This window comes from Epinephelus moara, chromosome 16 (genome assembly GCF_006386435.1).
Source record: "Epinephelus moara isolate mb chromosome 16, YSFRI_EMoa_1.0, whole genome shotgun sequence".
In the NCBI taxonomy this organism is placed as follows: domain Eukaryota; kingdom Metazoa; phylum Chordata; class Actinopteri; order Perciformes; family Serranidae; genus Epinephelus; species Epinephelus moara.
Window position 1 is genome coordinate 47,725,118 of NC_065521.1, and position 18,536 is coordinate 47,743,653.

The 18,536-nt window shown below is 43.1% G+C and overlaps 1 protein-coding gene across 4 annotated transcripts in view; it reads left to right on the forward strand.

Annotated features, from left to right (window-relative positions):
* The first annotated feature begins 554 nt into the window (after positions 1-554).
* Positions 555-18,536, forward strand: part of lima1a (LIM domain and actin binding 1a) — a 33,731-nt gene continuing 15,749 nt past the window's right edge. Inside the window, exons 1-4 of one of the 4 annotated variants that reach the window (XM_050064457.1) lie at positions 555-683; positions 4,342-4,529; positions 7,006-7,051; positions 13,132-13,536. In XM_050064457.1, the coding sequence (XP_049920414.1) occupies positions 4,405-4,529; positions 7,006-7,051; positions 13,132-13,536 (576 nt within the window). In that variant the 5' untranslated portion in view covers positions 555-683; positions 4,342-4,404. Of the gene's footprint in view, positions 684-719; positions 864-3,955; positions 4,172-4,341; positions 4,530-7,005; positions 7,052-13,131; positions 13,537-18,536 lie in introns of those variants that run through there. The other 3 variants (XM_050064455.1, XM_050064458.1, XM_050064454.1) reach the window with 3 other exon arrangements.

The following is an 18,536-nucleotide window of genomic DNA, read 5'->3' on the forward strand; positions in this document are numbered from 1 at the left end:
CATGGTTCTGATGATAAACACTCTCGCCTCTTTCACATGAACGCACTCGTGGCTGGATAGGAAAACCCAGAGTTGACTGAACTAGTTGATAACCAGCTTTGTAGTACCAGTTATCCAGACGGCCAATGTGACGGGTTAGTCAAACCAGATAATGAGAAGATATGCTGGGTAAGCTGAACTGGCTTCGTAGCACAGGCCTCAGGTCGTCTCCCACAGAGTGAGATAATGATACTATTTGCTGGTAGCAAACAAAGACGTAAGGCAGCAGTATCTTTCAACAGGCAGTATGAGTGAGAGGAATGATAACACTGCTTTAAATGTACATACGGGCACGTCAGTATTCTTTTTAAGACTTGGAAAAAAGTCATTTTTACTCAGGTTAGGTGATTCATTTAAAAAACTGATTTCCTCTCCCTCTTTCTTTCAGTGCCGTCATCCAGGATTGTGAATGAGTCACGTCCTCTGAAGTCTTGACCTTGTGAGAAAGTGGGCAGTCGATCATCAGTGGTTCACTCAACTTCCAGGAATCCAGCGTGGGATCCCCCCTCCCCCCTCTCAGCCCTACCCCCAATCCTCCCCCGCTGCTCGTCTGCCATGTCGGCTGCCCAGCTCACATACCTCCAGGCTGCTCTGTGCTCACACTGATTGGACGGGGAGGGAGAGCTCGTACCTGCCAGGTGGAGGTGAGTGCCGCTTCATTCATTGGCTGAGGGGAGTTGAATGGGAGCGGTGGGAACTCCTCCTACTTCCCTGTCTACTCAAAAGCAGCTAAGGAGTGAAAAAGAGAAGGAAATATACAAGTAGCGGCCGTCTGAACACACACACACACACATCAGGGAGTAAAACAGCTGTGATAGTCTCAGGTAGGCGGTTTTTAAAATGTCTGCTCTCCTTTCTGACTTAAAGTGGAAACATGTCATGTTCAGCTGATTTTTTTTAACCATGTGATTCTTTGAAGTTTGAACTCAGGCATCCATGAATTCCTTTCATCTTTTTAAAGACACCTTGTCGTGTTCTTTTAGCCTCAGGCTTCATCGCTGCTGATACTGTGGTTCCTTTTATTGCCTTTGACGCATGACTTTACAGCTTTGCATGAAGCCTGCATCAGTTTTACATGCTGCTTTGTTTATAATCTGAACATTTGGACAGAGAAGACCTGAGTTATCGTCTGGACAGAGTCACTCACATCATTCCTCATTTGTATTTCACGTAATTGGAGACTATGTGTGAACCTGAGCGTAGTGATGATGTGAGTAGGAGATGGACATTTAGCTAGAGCCGAAACAATTTGTGAAATAACGGGTTTAGTTAATTGACAGAACATAAATTCTGTAATATTAATGTTGATGTTTTAAGTCTTTTATGAAGACAAACTGACAAACGTGTTGTTTGCAGTCAGTATTTGCTGCTTTTCTTTGTTCTTCTGCCATTTTAATATGAATATATTTGGGGTTTGGGACTTTTGGACAGAAGAAACACGATATTCTTAGATGTCACATTGGGGCTCTGGGAAATTGTCGTGTATTTTAGCTCGACAGGTGAATTGTTGTTAAAAATAATCATCCAAAACATTAGATGAGAGACTTATCTTGATAATGGGACAACTGATTAATCATTTATGCCATTTTTTAAACCAGAAATTACATAATTTGGATGGTTTTAGCATCTCACGTGGGAGACTTTGCTGATTCTCTTGTCTTTAACTTGAAGAAAAAGTAATATCTTTTGGTTTTGGCCTCAGATAAAACAAGACACACAAACACGTTGAACACATGTTTCACTATTTTCTGATGTTTTGTAAACCAAATATGAATCAGTTCATTGAGGAAATAATCAGCAGATTAATTGATAAGGAAAATAATCCTTATTTGGAGGCTGACTGCTGTTATTTCATGAAAAAAATACTACGTCACATTATCAGTTTCTTTGGGTGATATTTTAGCTGTCTCCATAGGTGTAGATTTTGGGGGGGACACAGGGGACACCTCCCTGTCAATATCTAGAACGTGCATTTGTCCTCCCCAATGTAAACATTAGAGCAGCAGAGGACTTTTATTTTGATGAACTGCTAGAATGTGACCTATAGATGCAACAATGCCTCTGGTCAGGGGCGTCGTAGTGGAGGGAAAAAGTGGGACTGATTACCTTGGGGCCCTTGAAAAACCTGGAGTTAAAGGTTTGTTTGCAGTTTTTTAGTAATTAGTGCCTTAACTAATTTAAAATTGGCTGAATTAAAAGGTTTAAAGACTGGTTGTTATATAGAAAAATGTGGAGGCTATCTGAAGCTCCTCTCACCCTTTAAATGGTTTAGTCCGCCCATCCACTAGGATTGATATCTGAACACCTTAGGGTGCTTTCAGACCTATCCACTAGGATTGATATCTGAACACCTTAGGGTGCTTTCAGACCTAGAGTCGTCTCCTTTGGTCTGAATCAGGGACTAATTTTGTTCAAAAGTTGTATAATTGCCTAGAGTTGGTTTGTGTTCTCACGGCAGCATTTACAAGTGGACCAGATCAAATGCCTTGTGTGAGAAAGCTGCTCTTGATTGGTCAGAATTTCCATGTGGGAAAAATCCAGGAAGTAAAGCAAACGTTGAAGAAGAGTACACTTGCAAGATAAATGTGACACTTTCTAATGTCACAATGGAGGGACAACTACGCAGGTTGATTTTAGCGCTGCTCATCGTGGACTATATTGCTGTCATTGTTCATTTTAGTCAAACCATACAGTTTGAAAACGAGGCGCGGCTCCAACTAGAAAACAATGTTTTGATGCATTGGATGTGCTGAATGTGCATATTAAGGCAGTACAGGAGGAGGTGCACATTAATAATCCTCCAGGACTGTAACATGCTCATGTTTAACCCAAACAATGTGTCATGTGACTGCAGTTGGTTCACATCCAGGTCGGAACACCTTCTCACCACAAACCAACCGCACCTCTTCAAGAAGGTCTCGGTCTGGTTGTTTTGGTGCACACCTGAGTGTGATTGCTGTGTTCACACCTGCCCAAACGAACCGCACTGAGGGGACAAACAAACTTGAGTTTGACTGAACTGAACCAAACAGGGCAGGTGTGAAAGCACCCTTAGTGACTGCTTGTGCTGCTGGAGCACCGATATACTGTCAAGTCTTTCCGCAAGAACATAAAAAAAGCGCGCAAAAGAAGACAAAAGGGGGAAAAAATTCAAAAGGTGCATGAGAGGGACGTGGATCCAGAGAGGAAGGGCAGGGGACCCACAGAGACTGCTTATGCATAGTGCCTAGAATTTGGTGCTACAACCCTGCCTCTGGTAAAGTAGGTGGTGGCAGTGTGCAACGTCAAAAGCAACAGTTGCAATCTGCCATAAAACAAAAAGAAGAAGAAGAACTATGCACGGCTGAAGCAGGACATTTCCGTCATAAACTGATGCTGAAAATGCAAAAATTGGTGCATAAACATTCACCAGAATGCAGGAAATTAAGTTTTCATGTTGGATGGAAGGACCCCCAGACAACCCACTTAATGTGTCCCTCCCAAAACCCTTCTCCCTCGGCAACTCAACTTAACACAAAAGAAACAGTGTTGTAGAAATTAACGAGCCACAACATCCCACAATAGTCCACCTGCTGGGTGACGTCAGGCCTGTATGAGTGGAGACCCTGGAGGCTCTGCCGTCACCAACATCGACCTCATTGTTTAATTCATCCGAAGCGTGTATAACTCACAGTTGACAGTTATTTATCGGAAGCCGACGGTGCTGCTGCGTGTGTCTGCTCGCCCTCAGCCTCGAGGCTGTGAAGCTGCAGAAGCAGGTAGAGACGTGTGTAAGTGGGTTGTGAAAGTGTGTGTGTGTGTGTGTGTGTGTGTGTGTGTGTATACAAGAGGGTGGTTTTTGTGTGTGTGTGACGCAGGCGTATCAGTTGTCTTGTCTGCTGGTCGTCGGCCTCCAGTTAGAGCAGAGTCACACAGGGAACAGATGGTCAATGTGCTGTGTGACGCGCTCTATTGACTTTCTGACTCAGACACCCGGGACGGTCCATGCTGCAGTGACGGTGACACACAGTCAAATGAGGAGTTTGGCAAAATCTATTGATTTCTGGGTGAGGTTTGTACTGATGTAAAAGCCTAACTGGCACGTCTGTGTTGAAAGCCTGTGTTTAACTACGCACATGAGGGAAGATCAGAGGTGAGTATGACATGTGTTCAGCAGAGTGAGAGGGATGTTATAAAAGTTTAAATGTACAGACGGGATGTTTTTTTCAGCTCTCCACTTTTAGAGAAGGAGAAGGAAGTTAAAAAAACACCAGTCCATGTGCTTGTTTTGGCTCAACATGCTCTTTCTTTTTGTGTCCTCAGAGTTACGACGTGTGTTCCTGGCAAGCCGACGAGACAGACTGATTGCTCAGACGTGCAGCAAAGATGGCCTCCGCCACTCCGTTCAGTCGCAGACAGTGGGCGTCCCAGTCACTGAGGGTCACCGCCAAGGAGCTGTCCATCGTCTCTGCCCGGGGTAAAAACAACGCCATTGCAGAGCGCTTCTCCAAGTAAGTCAGCTCGCTCTGCCCCTCTGGCCTCAACCGCGAGTTCAATTAATAATTTACCAGCAGCCACTCAGCAGATAAGTCTTCCTTTTTTGTCTGTCACGTCAGAAAACGAGGTCATGGGTCTAACTCAGTACTTTCTCACCACTCAGCTGTTTTCAGTTTCCTCTTTTCTATAAGATTATCACACCATCAGCTCCAACCAGTTACTCCAGTCGAGTCATTTTCTGGTTCACAGACATTAAACTAAGGCGAGATGAGCGAAACCACCATCCAGGGCTTTCCCCATTTTACCTGTTCAACATATCAAGTTACTCACTTGTGAAGAGAGGAGGTGGTAGGATGTTTCCTCTCTGCACTTACTCCATCTGACCACTAGGAGTTAGTGCTGCTCTGTTTCTGGGCCAATAAATATACACTTATTAAATATATATATATATTCCTTTATATGAATAAGAAATGTGAAATATTGTTTTTGGATATACAGGCTAACTTTATCTGGAATAACATTCAGGAACAACAACACTCCACGACTGTTGTCACTGATCCACATCTGTAAAATACATAATCTCGCAGCATATTCTCAAAAATATATTTATATTTAAAGGGACAGTTCACCCCAAAATCAAAAATACATATTTTTCCTCTTACCTGTAGAACTATTCATCACTCTAGATTGTTTTGGTGTGAGCTGCTGAGGAACTATTCATCACTCTAGATTGTTTTGGTGTGAGCTGCTGAGTGTTGGAGATATCAGCCGTAGAGTTGTCTGCCTTCTCTCCAGTATAATGGAACTAGATGTCACTCAGCTTGTGGTGCTCAAAGTGCCAAAACATAAATTTGAAAAACACAACAGCAATGTCTCTTTCCAGAAATCATGAGCCAGTTACTCAAGATAATCAACAGACCTTGTTGTGAGCAGTTTCTACTAAACTTCACCTGCAAATCGTATCACTGTTCGGAAGGAAGCTGCATCTACTCACGAATGAGAGGCTTGTGCTCGTCATAGCATGAGATTTAACATTAATGGCGTCCTCCTGGGCTGAGCTGTAACCTTAGCTAGCTCAGTGGTGCTAGGTGAGCTAGCAGTAGATGCACACATCCTCCTGCACGGTGATACAGTTGGCCGGTGTAGTTTGGGAGAAAGAAAATAGTTCCTACATGAAACTGCTCACAACAAGGTCTGTGGATTATCGTGAGTAACAGGGTCATGATTTCTGGAAAGAGACACTGGGTGCATTCTGAATCACATTTACTTTTAGTATGTACTGCAGCTGCCCTCAAAAAGTACGTACCGTTGCGTGCAGTTGGGACATACTACTGTCTCATAACATTACGCCCTGAACTTCGACCCTCTTGCTTTTACATCCGTTACCTAAGAGATAAACAAACGCCACTGAGTTCGACAGAAATGGAGATCAACCCAGAGAGCTCTGCTGTTGTTACTTTGCAATGTGCGTAGTTTAACTAAAGTTATATGTGCACAGATTGTAGATTTTAACATTATGTTTGCGACTGTCGACATCTGCAGTTCTCTGTCGTTGTCATTTTCAGTCATGTCCTGTTGTCGTTTGTGAAATCTATGATTATTTTGTTTACTTAATCTATCAATAGTCCCATTACGACTAGTTACCTTAATGCGCTGTCATTCATCATTGTGACTTCTGTCAGCTCTCAACAAGCTGTCATCTGTGTGCGGCTCAGTGGATGTGACATATCGTCCGCTCTGCAGAGGATTGTGGGTCAATAGGCCAGACGAGCATGCTGGCTTGTATACTGCAGAATTGGACTGGATGTAGTAGAACATCCTGGTATTTTTGGCATACTGCATCTGACATACATCTTTTTCTGGCATAAAAAATAGTATGCTGGTATGGAAATTGGAAAGCACAGATTGTTGCTGAGTTTATCAAGTGTTTTTCAAGCGCTTTGAGCACCACAAGCTGAGTGCCTTCTAGTTCCATTATATTGAAGAGAAGGCAGACATCTCTACAGACGATATCATCAACACTCTGCAACTCAAACCAAAACAACCTAGACTTTAAAAAAGCACTACAGATAAGAGGGAAAAATATGTGTCACACAATGACTCAGTAGACAGGAAAGAAGAGAAGAGAAACATGTTTCTTGTGAAATACTGAGTAGTTTTTCCTCCTCAGGTCTCTTTAAAATTCTCCAAACAAACAATCTGAGAACGCTTGAGACTGTGAAAGACAACAGAGTCTAGATTGTGTTTAGGTTTAGAAGCAGCAGTAAAACAAATCCACTTCCTGTGCCTCCTCTGTGTGACTCAACGTGGGCTGAAGAGTTTTCCATTCCGATTTACTGAAACATGAAATCATCTAATGTTTCTGGAGAGGAGCGGGGAGAGTTCATTGGTTTCCTGGGTGTGTACAGCAGGATGGTGCAGGACCAACAGTTCAGTTTGTGATGATAGTCTGACCACACATGTTCTCCCATTCCTCTTCCTCCTCCTCAGGTACCAGATGGCAGCAGAGGAGGGGAATGCAGAGAAGAAGAAAGCAGTAAGTAGCTTTGTAATTTAATATGAAATATGTCCTTCACAGAGGTGGCAGATGTATTCAAGTGAAAGTATCAATACTACAATCCTCTATCACAAATCAAAGTCCTGCATTCAAAAATCAACTTGATAATATTAGCACATTATATCAACAAAATGTACTTAAGATATCAAAAGTAAAAGTACCAGGGTGGGTACCAAACATGGTGCTTTAAGGGTACCGTCGGTATTACTGAGTACTGGTTCACGCTAAATCATCAGTGCCAAATTTCGGTACCTGAGAGCACATCTGGGTGAAAATGCCAAGTTTAGACGAGAGGCAGGAGTGCCCTGAAGCTTTGAAGCCAGCCGGGGAGCTTCAGGGAGAAGCAAGGCTCGGGCCAGGAAGCCAGCCATGGAGATCTCCGGCTTCCCAGCAAGCCAAGACTATCGCTGTGGCGCCTGTCACAATAATTTTGGCATCTGGACTATTTTAATTTCCATATTATTTTAGTAGTCGACGAGCAGATATGGGCACAGACACAGAAGCAGACAGAAGATTAGCTCTATGTGTGATTAGAAAAAAGTATGATGATATTATTTACGACACAATATAATCATCGTCCTCATAGGGAAATTTGTCTCGGACTCAGGAGCTGCACAAGCATTGATGCCTTACAATATCCAGTCCAGAAGACATGAAAATCATACACCATACAAGAAACACACACTACACAAAACAGTTCTGCACATCAGCCACTCATGTATTGCAAACAACAGAGCAGCATAAGCAAAACACAAAGCAATCTTAACTGAGGTTGGCATAAATGAATTTTTAAAACGATGCAGTTTAAATTTGGCCGTCCTGTATCAACTGACTGAAGGTAAAAGCTTGTACTCAGTGTGGCGACTGTGATGATGATATATATCACAGAGCTGCCTGTCTTCCAGGACTCCATATTGAATATATAACATTGGTGTCATTTTATTTTAATGTAGCTGTTGAGGTCCTAAATCCAGAGTCCAGTTTTTTGTGGGAAATGAGGGTTAGTCTGTCAGTGTGTGGCAGTTTGGTAACAAGAGCGTTTTTTGTTTTAAACCAAAAAATAGTATTTTACCATACTGTGCAAATTGTCTCTCTATAAAAGGTAAATCATGTGTCGGCCTCAAGCTCAGCGAGTACAGTGTCTGCTCCATGTAGGCTGAGTCCTTTGCAGCAGCCTGGGTTTGACCCCAACCTTTGGCCCTTTGCTGCGTGTCATCTCCATCCTCTCTCCCCCCTTCCTGTCACTCTGTAGCTGCACTGTAATAAAGGCAATAAAAGCCCCAAAAAAATAATCTTAAAAAAAGGTAAATCAGACAGCAACATGCAGGAGCAGATAGCTGGTTGAGAAAGACTTAACTTGTGCTACTTTATAAACTGTTGTGTACTTCAGAGACCCTGCACACCCACAGGTCCACCAGACCCCACCTGTATTCTGACTTATATTTGATCTACTTGATCTTTTTTTAAATTCAGGGCTGTGTGGGCATGCACAGACAGGGCTTGCTTCATGCTCACTCGCCTTGCTGTCAGTGTTTTGCAAGACAAGTTACAACTTAATCGTTCTTATAAGTGTATGTATGGAGTTTTGTAATCCAGCACAGTCCAAACTGAGAACCAGCCACAGAACACGTGTGTCCATGTGTTTTGTATGGTGAGCTATCTGTTGTTTAACATCTCCTCACACACCAACTGTAAAGTAGGTGAGCCACATTAGCATCTGCTGTCATGCAGCGGTGGTAACAAGACGCCTCCGTCCCACCTGATCTGTGTGGGAAGGCTTGTTAGACGCTGTCACTGAGGGGACGGAGCACAGCAGGGAGGGCGAGCAGGGTCACAGAGCTTCTTTACAGTCTCAGGTAGACATGTTGCTTCTTCTTCGCTGCTCAGCTTTACAGCCACATCGTGGTTACAAATTAAATTAAAGGAAATCAGTGAGGGATTAAAGCTTTTCAGCCTTTTTGGTGTTTTCAGTTTGAGGGCATTTAAAACTTTGTTTGGGAGGTTTATGGTTTTTCTGCTTTGTTTGTACCACAAGTTACTTTCTATCTTACCAAATTTATATCTCAACAAATGTTGGATTGTTTTGAAACTTTGTACAGACATTCATGGTGTCCAGATAAATGACTTTGTTTATCCTATGATTTGTCCTCCAGCACCACTACAAGGTCAATCTTTGTGGTTTCCAGTGAAATATGAACAACTAAGGAATGTATTGCCACAAAATTTGTCTTAGACAGCCAGTGAGTGTGAGTTCTTTAAAATCCGATTAAGTTGGTTAAACTACTGCTTCCCTCCGACAGGACTGAGCCAGTCGTGGTCCGTCTGCCTTTCCGTTTTATATTTGGAGAGCCTTTTTGTTTTTACGGCATTTTAAAGAACACATGCCTGATTCTTTGTAACTATGGCAACAATAATGCAGATCAACAGAGCTGTCATTCTCTGCTGAAAATTCTAAATCATTAGTCCTACTTCTCCGCTGTGTCTCTTGGAATTATTTTGGGTTTTGTTATTTCTTATGGCCTTACTGTGGGCAACTTTGCAAATCCTAGGATGGTGAAGGAATGACCCGCCCTACTCTCCCTATGATTGGCTCGTACTCGTTGCCTTCCTGTGTTTGATTGGTTAGGTGTAGGCAAGAGGAGTGGGATTGGTTAGGGTAAGAATGTCAGGGTAAAGGCCTCTGCACACCGAGTCAGTTTTATCGGATCCATTTTTTTAATCCGACATCTGAAAACAAACGTTACGCACAGAAACCTTGCGCACTGATGCCTCTCTCCACTGTAGTTACCTATCCGACTGCCACCACTCCCTCCCTGTCTTTCATTTGGCACCAAATGCCTCTAAAGGCTCTGACGGATGTGAAAAACACAGAAAATCGATCATTATCCAAAAAATTAAATGAGGGATGAAAGTTTTTGACTCAGTGTGTAAACGTGATTGACAGTTGTATGAAGTCGTATTTGTTTTTAGATGTGTGACAATTTTGGACCAAAAAAAAACCTGTGCAAAGGCCTTTAGCCAGGCAGAGTAAGGCGGGCCATTCATACAGCATCCTAGGATTCACAAATTCACTTACTGTAGGATGTGCACACAAATACAGGACAAATTGCGTCGCTTATTGATTCAATCTCTTCCTTTCACGTCGGCCATTGTAGGTAGCAGCTTCCTCCGCAAAGAACAGTGTAAGAAAAACACAGTTTTGTTTTTTAAGTGAAGCTGCTTTATCCAATGTTTTATGGGTTTAAATCATGTTGGTTTCGGAGAGGAACACACCTCCGTGGATAATTTAGCTCCCAATAAAAACCTCCTGAACGTCTGGATCTGAAGTTATCAAACAAAAGATGAGCACAGATTAGCAGGCGCTAGGCTAGCAGCTTGTCTTTGACGTACCAAACAGCATCGAAGAATCACTGATTTGTAACGTGAAACTGCTTCATTCAGTGCTTTTACCGCTTTACATCACCTGGCCTGTTTGTTTTGAAGAGGAGGAGACCTGCGGATATTTCCACTAATGTTAAAAACCTCCTGAATAATGAACACTGAATGAATCCTAACCGGGAGTTCAGGCTTTGCAGATAGTTTTAGCTGGTTGCGAGCTGCAGTCCTCACCACTGGATGCCACTGAATCCTACACATTCCTCCTTTAATGAATGTTCTGTGGCATTTTTCTGGCATTCATCATTGTCTTCAGTAGAGGAAGAAGAGAATGAGGCAGAAAAAGGTCGCCAGAGGTGTTTCTGTAGAATCCAATCTGTAAAGTAAACATCCAATGAAGATACAAGTCAAGACAGCTTGTCAGAAGATAATCATTTATCCAGGTTTGGTCTGCAGGGAAGTTCTTTGTGAAAAGTTTTTTCCAGCACGCTCTCCCTTTTACCTTTTCTCGTTTCCTGGACTTATTTTCCCTCTTTGCCTCACTGTGTGTCTCTGTTTCTGATTTTCTCTCCTTCCCCGCCCCTCACCCCTCGCCCCCTTCACTCCCTCTCTGTTTCCTTCCCTCCTTCCTTCCCTCTGTTGTAGGAGGGGGGTGGGCTAGTTACTTCATGCCGCTCTGATCACTTCTCAAGGCTTCTCACATCTGGGACAGCTTGTAGCCGGCCAGCAGACACACTCAGCACACACACACACACTCAGACACACAACGCCAACTGGACAGCCGGGTCTTCAGCGTCTCTCTCAGGTTTTTAACTTTTCTACTTTGGTGGTTTTTCCAGCTTTTTGTGGTGTATCCAGCAGATCATAGACGTGCACGCTGAGCAGCTCTTTGTCTTTTGTGTTTCTGTTTCTCTTTCCTTCATAGCTCAAAGTGTTTCCTCGCATGAATGCTAACCTGTACTTTAACGTTTGTGTTGACAGTGTTGCATTCAGTGTTTTTAGTTTCATTCAGCTCTTGGATGATCTTGTAGCGTCAGTCCAGCATTGATAACATTCATTGAACAAAGCAAGAAGAGATTCAGAGAGTAGCTAACATCCCTCAGTGTTTCCACCAAAGCTTTAATAGAAATAATGAGTCATCCAATTTAAAATGTTGGTGTGTGACTGTTTGCATTGCTGGCAGTTTATCTTCTCACTGCTCAGTTTAAACACTCGTGCATCCAAAGTCTTTCTTACTTGCTCATATGCCCACATCTGTATCAGACTACTGCTGTTAATCCATCAAGCAGTTAATTAACTGTTTTACTTTGACTTCGCTTGTGTGACAGTTAACCCAGTGTGGGGGTTTTGGATTGTTGGTCAGACAAAAGCAGCAATTTGAAGACCTCACCTTGAGTTTTGGGGAAATTTTAATGGATATTTTTCACTTTTTTCGAACATATAATAGATACCTAATCAAATGACTTTGTGCTTGAAATAATTAAGTCCTAAATCTGAAGAAATGACAGACAGAAAAAAGTCAGAGGCCTTTTTTGTCTTGTAGATCGATCTACAACCTGTGGGTTTAGAGTTCCAATTGAACTAGTATGAATTGCTTTCTGATCAACTTATCAATTTAAATCATTTTTCAAACAAAAATGCCAAGAATGTTATGGTTTCAGCTTCTTAAATGAGATAATTTAATGCTCGTCTTTGTCCTTCCTGACAGTTAATTAATTATCTTTTGGACTATTAATCAAAATAAGAAGTTTTAGGACCTCAGCTCGTGTTTTCAGGACATTGTGAAGGATGTTTTTTACAGTTTTCTGACATTTTATAGACAATAGAGTTGTTGAATGAAGAAAATAAACCTTAATAATGTTCATGTGCACACAATGCTGAACTTATCAACGGACGACACCCACCTGTCACTCAGAGGGACCATGCCCTTAATTATGCATAACTTTAAGCCTTAATAACATTTAAATGGGCGAGTTACACAGAAATTAACCCCTGTACAGTTTTAACAGCTATAAAAACCAAAATTGTTTTTGTACCAGGCTGTAAATATATTTATTTATGCTGTAAAGTTGAGCATTTTAACATGAGGGTCTATGTGACTCACTCTTGGAGCCGGCCTCAAGTGGCCGATATAGGAACTACAGTTGTTTGCACTTTAGTGTTGTCTTCATTTTTGTAACCCCCGAGGTTGCCGCTTGGTAGAAACCAGTAACCTTAGAGCTGAGAACCACAGACTGGATATCACAAAATATTGAGAGTCGGACGAACACATCAGTGATTCTGGTCTTTCATGAGATTTTATTTTGATTAATCAATTTAATTTATATATTTTATTAATCCTCAAGGGGGAAATTAAATCTTTTCACTCCGTTGTCATATACACATACACACAGGCCTGAAATACACACACACGCCCATGGACAGGCGCTCCGAGCAGTTGGGGGTTTTGGTGCCTTGCTCAAGGGTACCTTGGCAGTGCCTAGGAGGTGAACTGGCACCTCTCCAGCTACCAGTCCACGCTCCATATTTGGTCCAGGCAGGGACTCCGGTTCCCAAGCCAAGTCCCTGTGGACTGAGCTACTGCCGCCATTGATGCCAGCCTTATCTTGTAACCAAGACTTGGACCTTGAATTAAAATTCATTTTGGCTCTAAGTAACAGCTGGGTTCTTGTTTTTCTGCTCAGGTTGCAGAACCTCTTCCCTCCACACTGCGTAGCGGGAATCTGAGTGTTTTAAAGAAACGCTGGGAACAGCAGCAGCAGCAGCCGTCCACCCACAGACCCCAACCTCAAGCCTTCAACGCTGCTGACCATCAGACCCACATCGGTCAACCAGCAGGCCCCACACCTAGACCCACATCACAGATCGAGAACCAGCCGCTCTCACAAGACCAGACCACTGAGGTGGAGACACAGGTTCACTCTGAGACCAGTGAGACCAGCTCCAACCAGCTGACAGACATGGAGGTGAAGCCCAGCAGAGAGTCAGAGGGAGCAGCAGCTGAAGTACCAGAGTCTGAGAAGCCCAGTGTTCCCCTCAACAGCCTCAAGATGATGTTTGAGAAGGGAGAGAACCTGACCCCAGACAGGGTGAGTCTTTGTCTTACTGTTACATGTAAACAGGATACGATGCTTTCATTAGAACTGATCGGGAGTTTGGTTTCTTCTTCATGTGTGTTTGTGTGACCTCTGCTGGTTAACGCTGCTCCAATGTGAATGTTCCACAACATAGAGTAAGAAGATAATGAGTTGTAAATCAACTTTCTTTGTTTAGTTTCACTCTGGCGAAAACAGGACCACGATTTGTCTCAGTTGAAGTACAAAAAAAAAGTCTGCTTGTTCTCAAAGAGGTCAGATCCCTCCAGTACTGTCATGCTGCTAGTCACATGGTGCAGCTTCACTCTGTCATCCCTCCCCTCAACACACACACACACACACACACACACACTCATGAGCGCACACACACTCAGCTGACTTGCACATCCTCTCGGCAAGCATCAGTGACTGGAAGCTTCTCGCGCCCCGAGGCAGCTAATTGTTTTTAGTGGAGCATAAAAGTCGAGGTATTTAACATCCAGTCATGCATTCGCCCAAGGCCTGTAACATGTAAAGTGCTCACACTCGAAGTGTGACATGTTAACAACAGCCGTGCTGTGTTTCCTCAACACAGAGCACCCATTTACGACAGGAAGAGAACATTACAAGCCTTTATATGGTGTTAAGAAGCGTACTGGTGTTTCTGTATTTACTGTGTTTTAAAGGGGACCCGTGATGCTTTTCCTTATTTTTTAATGTACATATAATGTTACGTATTCATATTAAATCTTTATATGGTCATCTGCTCCAGGCACACTACGGCAAGTGGTTGCATCAGGGATACTCAACTTGTATTGCCTGGGGGCCACTCTTGCAAAATGATAAAAGGCCAGCGGCCAGTCGCAGCAGCCCTGCACACATACGCAAGGGTGTTTCTAGGATTTGGGGACTTTAGGGACTGATCCAGACCTCTGTTGGGGGTGTGGGGTTCCTGTCGTGGCACATTTTTTGATTAACAAGCTCCATTTTGATGCTTTATATGTGCACTCACACAAAAATAATTCCCTGTGTGAATCAATTTATCTTTTGTGAAATTAGGAAATGGTTGGGGGGCCACCTGGCACCCTATTAGGGGCCAGATTTGTTGAGGTATCACTGGTTTACATTATTTAGTCTTCACTGCTACATGTAGCTACATGCTAACACCAGGGAAACATGAAACCTTGGTTGCCAGTGTTGTTGATTTCTCCCCAAAATCAGATCATATTACTGCTGTAACATGTCCAGTTGTGCTTAGAAGCTTTTACTGGTGATTTTTCACCATAAAAAAATGCCGCTTTACTCCACTACAGTCATTCCCCAGCTGCAGTGACAGCAGAGAGATACAGAAGACCTGGAAACACTGACCGATCAGAGCAGGAGGGCTTAAAGAGACGGGCACTAAGAGTCTCTCAGACTGAGGGTGAATACAGGCGTTCCAGTCCAGACACTATGAGATAGAATAAGTGTTTTTGAACAATAAAGCGTGTAAATATGTACCAGTAGAAGCCCAAAATACAAGTATGAGCCTGAAAATGAGTGTAATAGGTCCCTTTTTGAAATCAACAACTTGCGAGACACTAAGGATCTACTGTGCTCTGTCCTCTGCGCTATACTGAACGTGGCTCATCAGGAAAAATGGCACCACAGTAATGAAAGCCACTATGATCAAATTTTTAACTATGGATCACATGACTGGAAGACTTGTAGAGACAAACTCGTAAAAATTATCCCTCAACTTTGCAGTGCCCTCCAGCTCCAGAGAGCTGTCGGCTCATTGTTTCGGTTTTCTGAAGCTTCATTTTTTATTTTTATCACTTCCGGCACTATTATATCATCGTTTTCATCTGCAGCAGACGGCTGTTGTCAGAAAAAAAAAAAAACCTGGTAAATTCCCAGTCCTCCAAGTGAAGTCAAAAGAAATGTGAAAGTAAAAATACTTGACTCTCTCTGAGTTTCCCTTTCTGCCTGACTGGATGCTGTGAGCAGCAGATACGAGCAGCTTCATTAGAGACGTTCAGTGAGCAGACAGCAGCTCCTGTAACCCAGAGACAACTCCTAACTAAACAGCCACTCCTCCTAAAGAATTTCTGCTCGTCCATTCCTGTAAATTTTCTGTCTTATGAGCAGGAACTGTTTTGTCTGCCAGACGAGCATGCTCAAACATTACCCATCGCCAGTTATGGTTCATCTTCTTTTTTTAAAGGATAAGGATGACGTTATTCTACAGTTTCCACCCCAAAGCCCGTCAGTTACCAGACGTAAACCTTTAAAAACATGTCACAGATATAAAGTTTTACTTTTTCTACAAAATCTTAAACAGGGTTTGCTTTCATTCACTGTAATGCTAAGAATTAAATAAGAAAATTGACACCATCCTCATGTCTGTGCAGCCAATAAAAAGCTGCAGTCAGTTCGCTTAACTCTGCACAAAGACTGGAAACAGGGGCAAACAGCGAACCTGTCTCTGTCCAAAAGAATACTGGGTTCAGTGGGAGCAATGGTTCACGCGTCTGAGGAGGGAAGATAGCAAAAGGTTCTGCATCATGTGTAGAAAAGCTAGCATGAGCAACAGATTTGTCCGAGGGTGCACAAAGACGTGAAAAGTGACCGTACAGTCAATGTCTTTGTTCATGTTTTCTCTCCATGGACAACGAGAAAATCCAACGTAACCTCTGTTTATAGCTGCAGATAAATACACATTTGGTGCTCCAGTGAGTTCTTGCATCAAGGCGATACGTGGGATTGAGAATAAAAAAATATTAAAAAAATCACCAGGCTTGAAACCTGAGATAGTTTTTGTTGAAGTTTCATGGGATCCAGTACCAACAAAGGAGCAGCTCTTGGCAAAAAAAGAATCAGAAAACATTAAAAAATGTGCTGCTCTAACAAAGACTTTGTTTTCCCACCGCTCTCACCTCAGCACTGACCTCCTACAGCATGTGGGCTTTGTAAAAAGTGAGATCAGGGAGCACTCCGGGGAGCTGCAGGGTCTTTTACTGCATGTTGCACAGTTAGTTTTACTAAAGGGGGGATTGTTTAGGGGAAGTCCTTCAGCAGTGATACGAGATCTATACAGTTCTTGTACAATAGCGTCCACTGTATAGCCGAGGCCGGGCCTTCTGCTTCTCTTTGTTGAGCTGCTCTTCTTAGGGCCGATGATGTAATGGTGCAGGCTGGCAGGCTCATGACTGCAGACAGCTGATCTGCCCTCTGAGCCTCTTCAGACCGTCTTCCCCCTAAAGCCATCAAAGCTCTCCTTCTCCTCCCCTCCCTAACTCATCAATCACCCCTGTTGTCCACTGCTCTGCTCCTCTGCCCTCCGTCCATCTCCTCTGTTTTCTCTCTCAACTCTCCCTCCTCCTTCTAGACCTCGACCTCCACTCTCTTTCTTCTTTTTTTAAAGCCATGCTAGCAGCATCGCTCTGGGGATAGCAATGTTTGTTCGTCCATAACTGTGGTCCAGACTGAAATATCTCAACTATTTAATGGATTTCCATAACATTTAAAAATTGATGATCCCCAGAGGATGTGTCCTTATGACTTTTTCTTCAGCGCCACCAGCAGGACAAATTTCTCACCTATCTACTGGATGCATTGGTATTAAAGTTTCTACAGAGATCCCCAGAGAGTAATTCCTGATGACTCAATTCTCTGACTTTACCTCTGGCACCACCATGACGTTTACATCTCTGGTACTGAGTGTTTCAACATCTATCGGTTGGATCACCATGAAATTTCATTGGAATAAATTTCAATTTGACCAGCTGACCTTTCGCTAAGTCCCGCCCCCCTTGGTTACTGTTGTCACACCTGTCAAGCTTTTGCACCCAGTGTCAGTATGCCTTTTTCAATTATATCAGTGAGCGATATTCCAGATGAAATAATAGCAAATTTCTGGAACAAAAGTCTTGAAATATCAGAGGGAAGTAGACAGAAGGGACTACAATTTGCATTTGAGAGCTACATTGACAATATAATTCGTCAAAGAAGTACTGAGTAAAGACAACGTTAAAATCAAGGGAAAAGCTCACCGTCCAAATGCAAGCGTCAGACACCCCACATCCTGACAATGTACATGAAGGTAAAACTGGAACAACAATGTTCTTGCACAACAGAGCAATGGTTACATCCATACATTGTTTTATTTTGAGCTAAAGTTTAGTTATGACTCCTGACAGCTTTCATTAGCCTTTATATATGTTTTAGATCATTTAATTTTTTTAAGTGCAAACAACCTCAAATTACTTAATTAACATTCAACCATCTTTGTTTGCTAACATGATAAAATAGCTAAAGTTAGTTAGCATCTTAGCTTGGAGGGGGGGCTATAGAGGCTAAAGGGGCTATAGCGTAGCATCAGCCAGCTCCGACAAGGGTTCGACAACTACACAGCTGCACTGCATTGACCCTAATGCGATCGTTTTAGATTGTCTTCATTATCAGGTTGGTTTTGTGGATTCGGAGCTAAACGTTGTACCAGGGTTATCCTGAGAGGTCGGAAGGACATTGGTGTTTCTCCCCTGTTCCAAAACCAAAAGCAAACCTTAGCCCTTTTTACACTGCCAGATTTTCCGCAAATGTTAGGCCGTTTTGCCGGCAAGCTGCGAGCGCTTAGACACACAGAGCCGGATTGGCGAGTTGATCTGAGGTCCCCAATTTTCCGCCTCGTAGGGTAGACATATTGGGGGAATCCTTTTAGTTTAAAAAGACCGAGGCGGCCTTCTGCAATGGGAGGGGCTGCTGAAGACTTGTGGGAGGAGCTGTTGAGGACGCCGCATGTGCGACCCACTGGCGGTGGATAAACAGGAAACAGCTGATAGCAGGAATTATTGAGCGGCTAGTAGCAAGAGGGAAACGCAAATCTGACAGACACTGTAAAGATGAGCAACTGGGGAGACAAAGAATTGCGCGCCCTCCTTGCCCTCGCAAACGAAAAGGCCATTAACCGTCAGATGACGGGGACGGTGAAGAACGGGCTGACTTACGAGAGAATCGCCGAAGGACTGACCAGC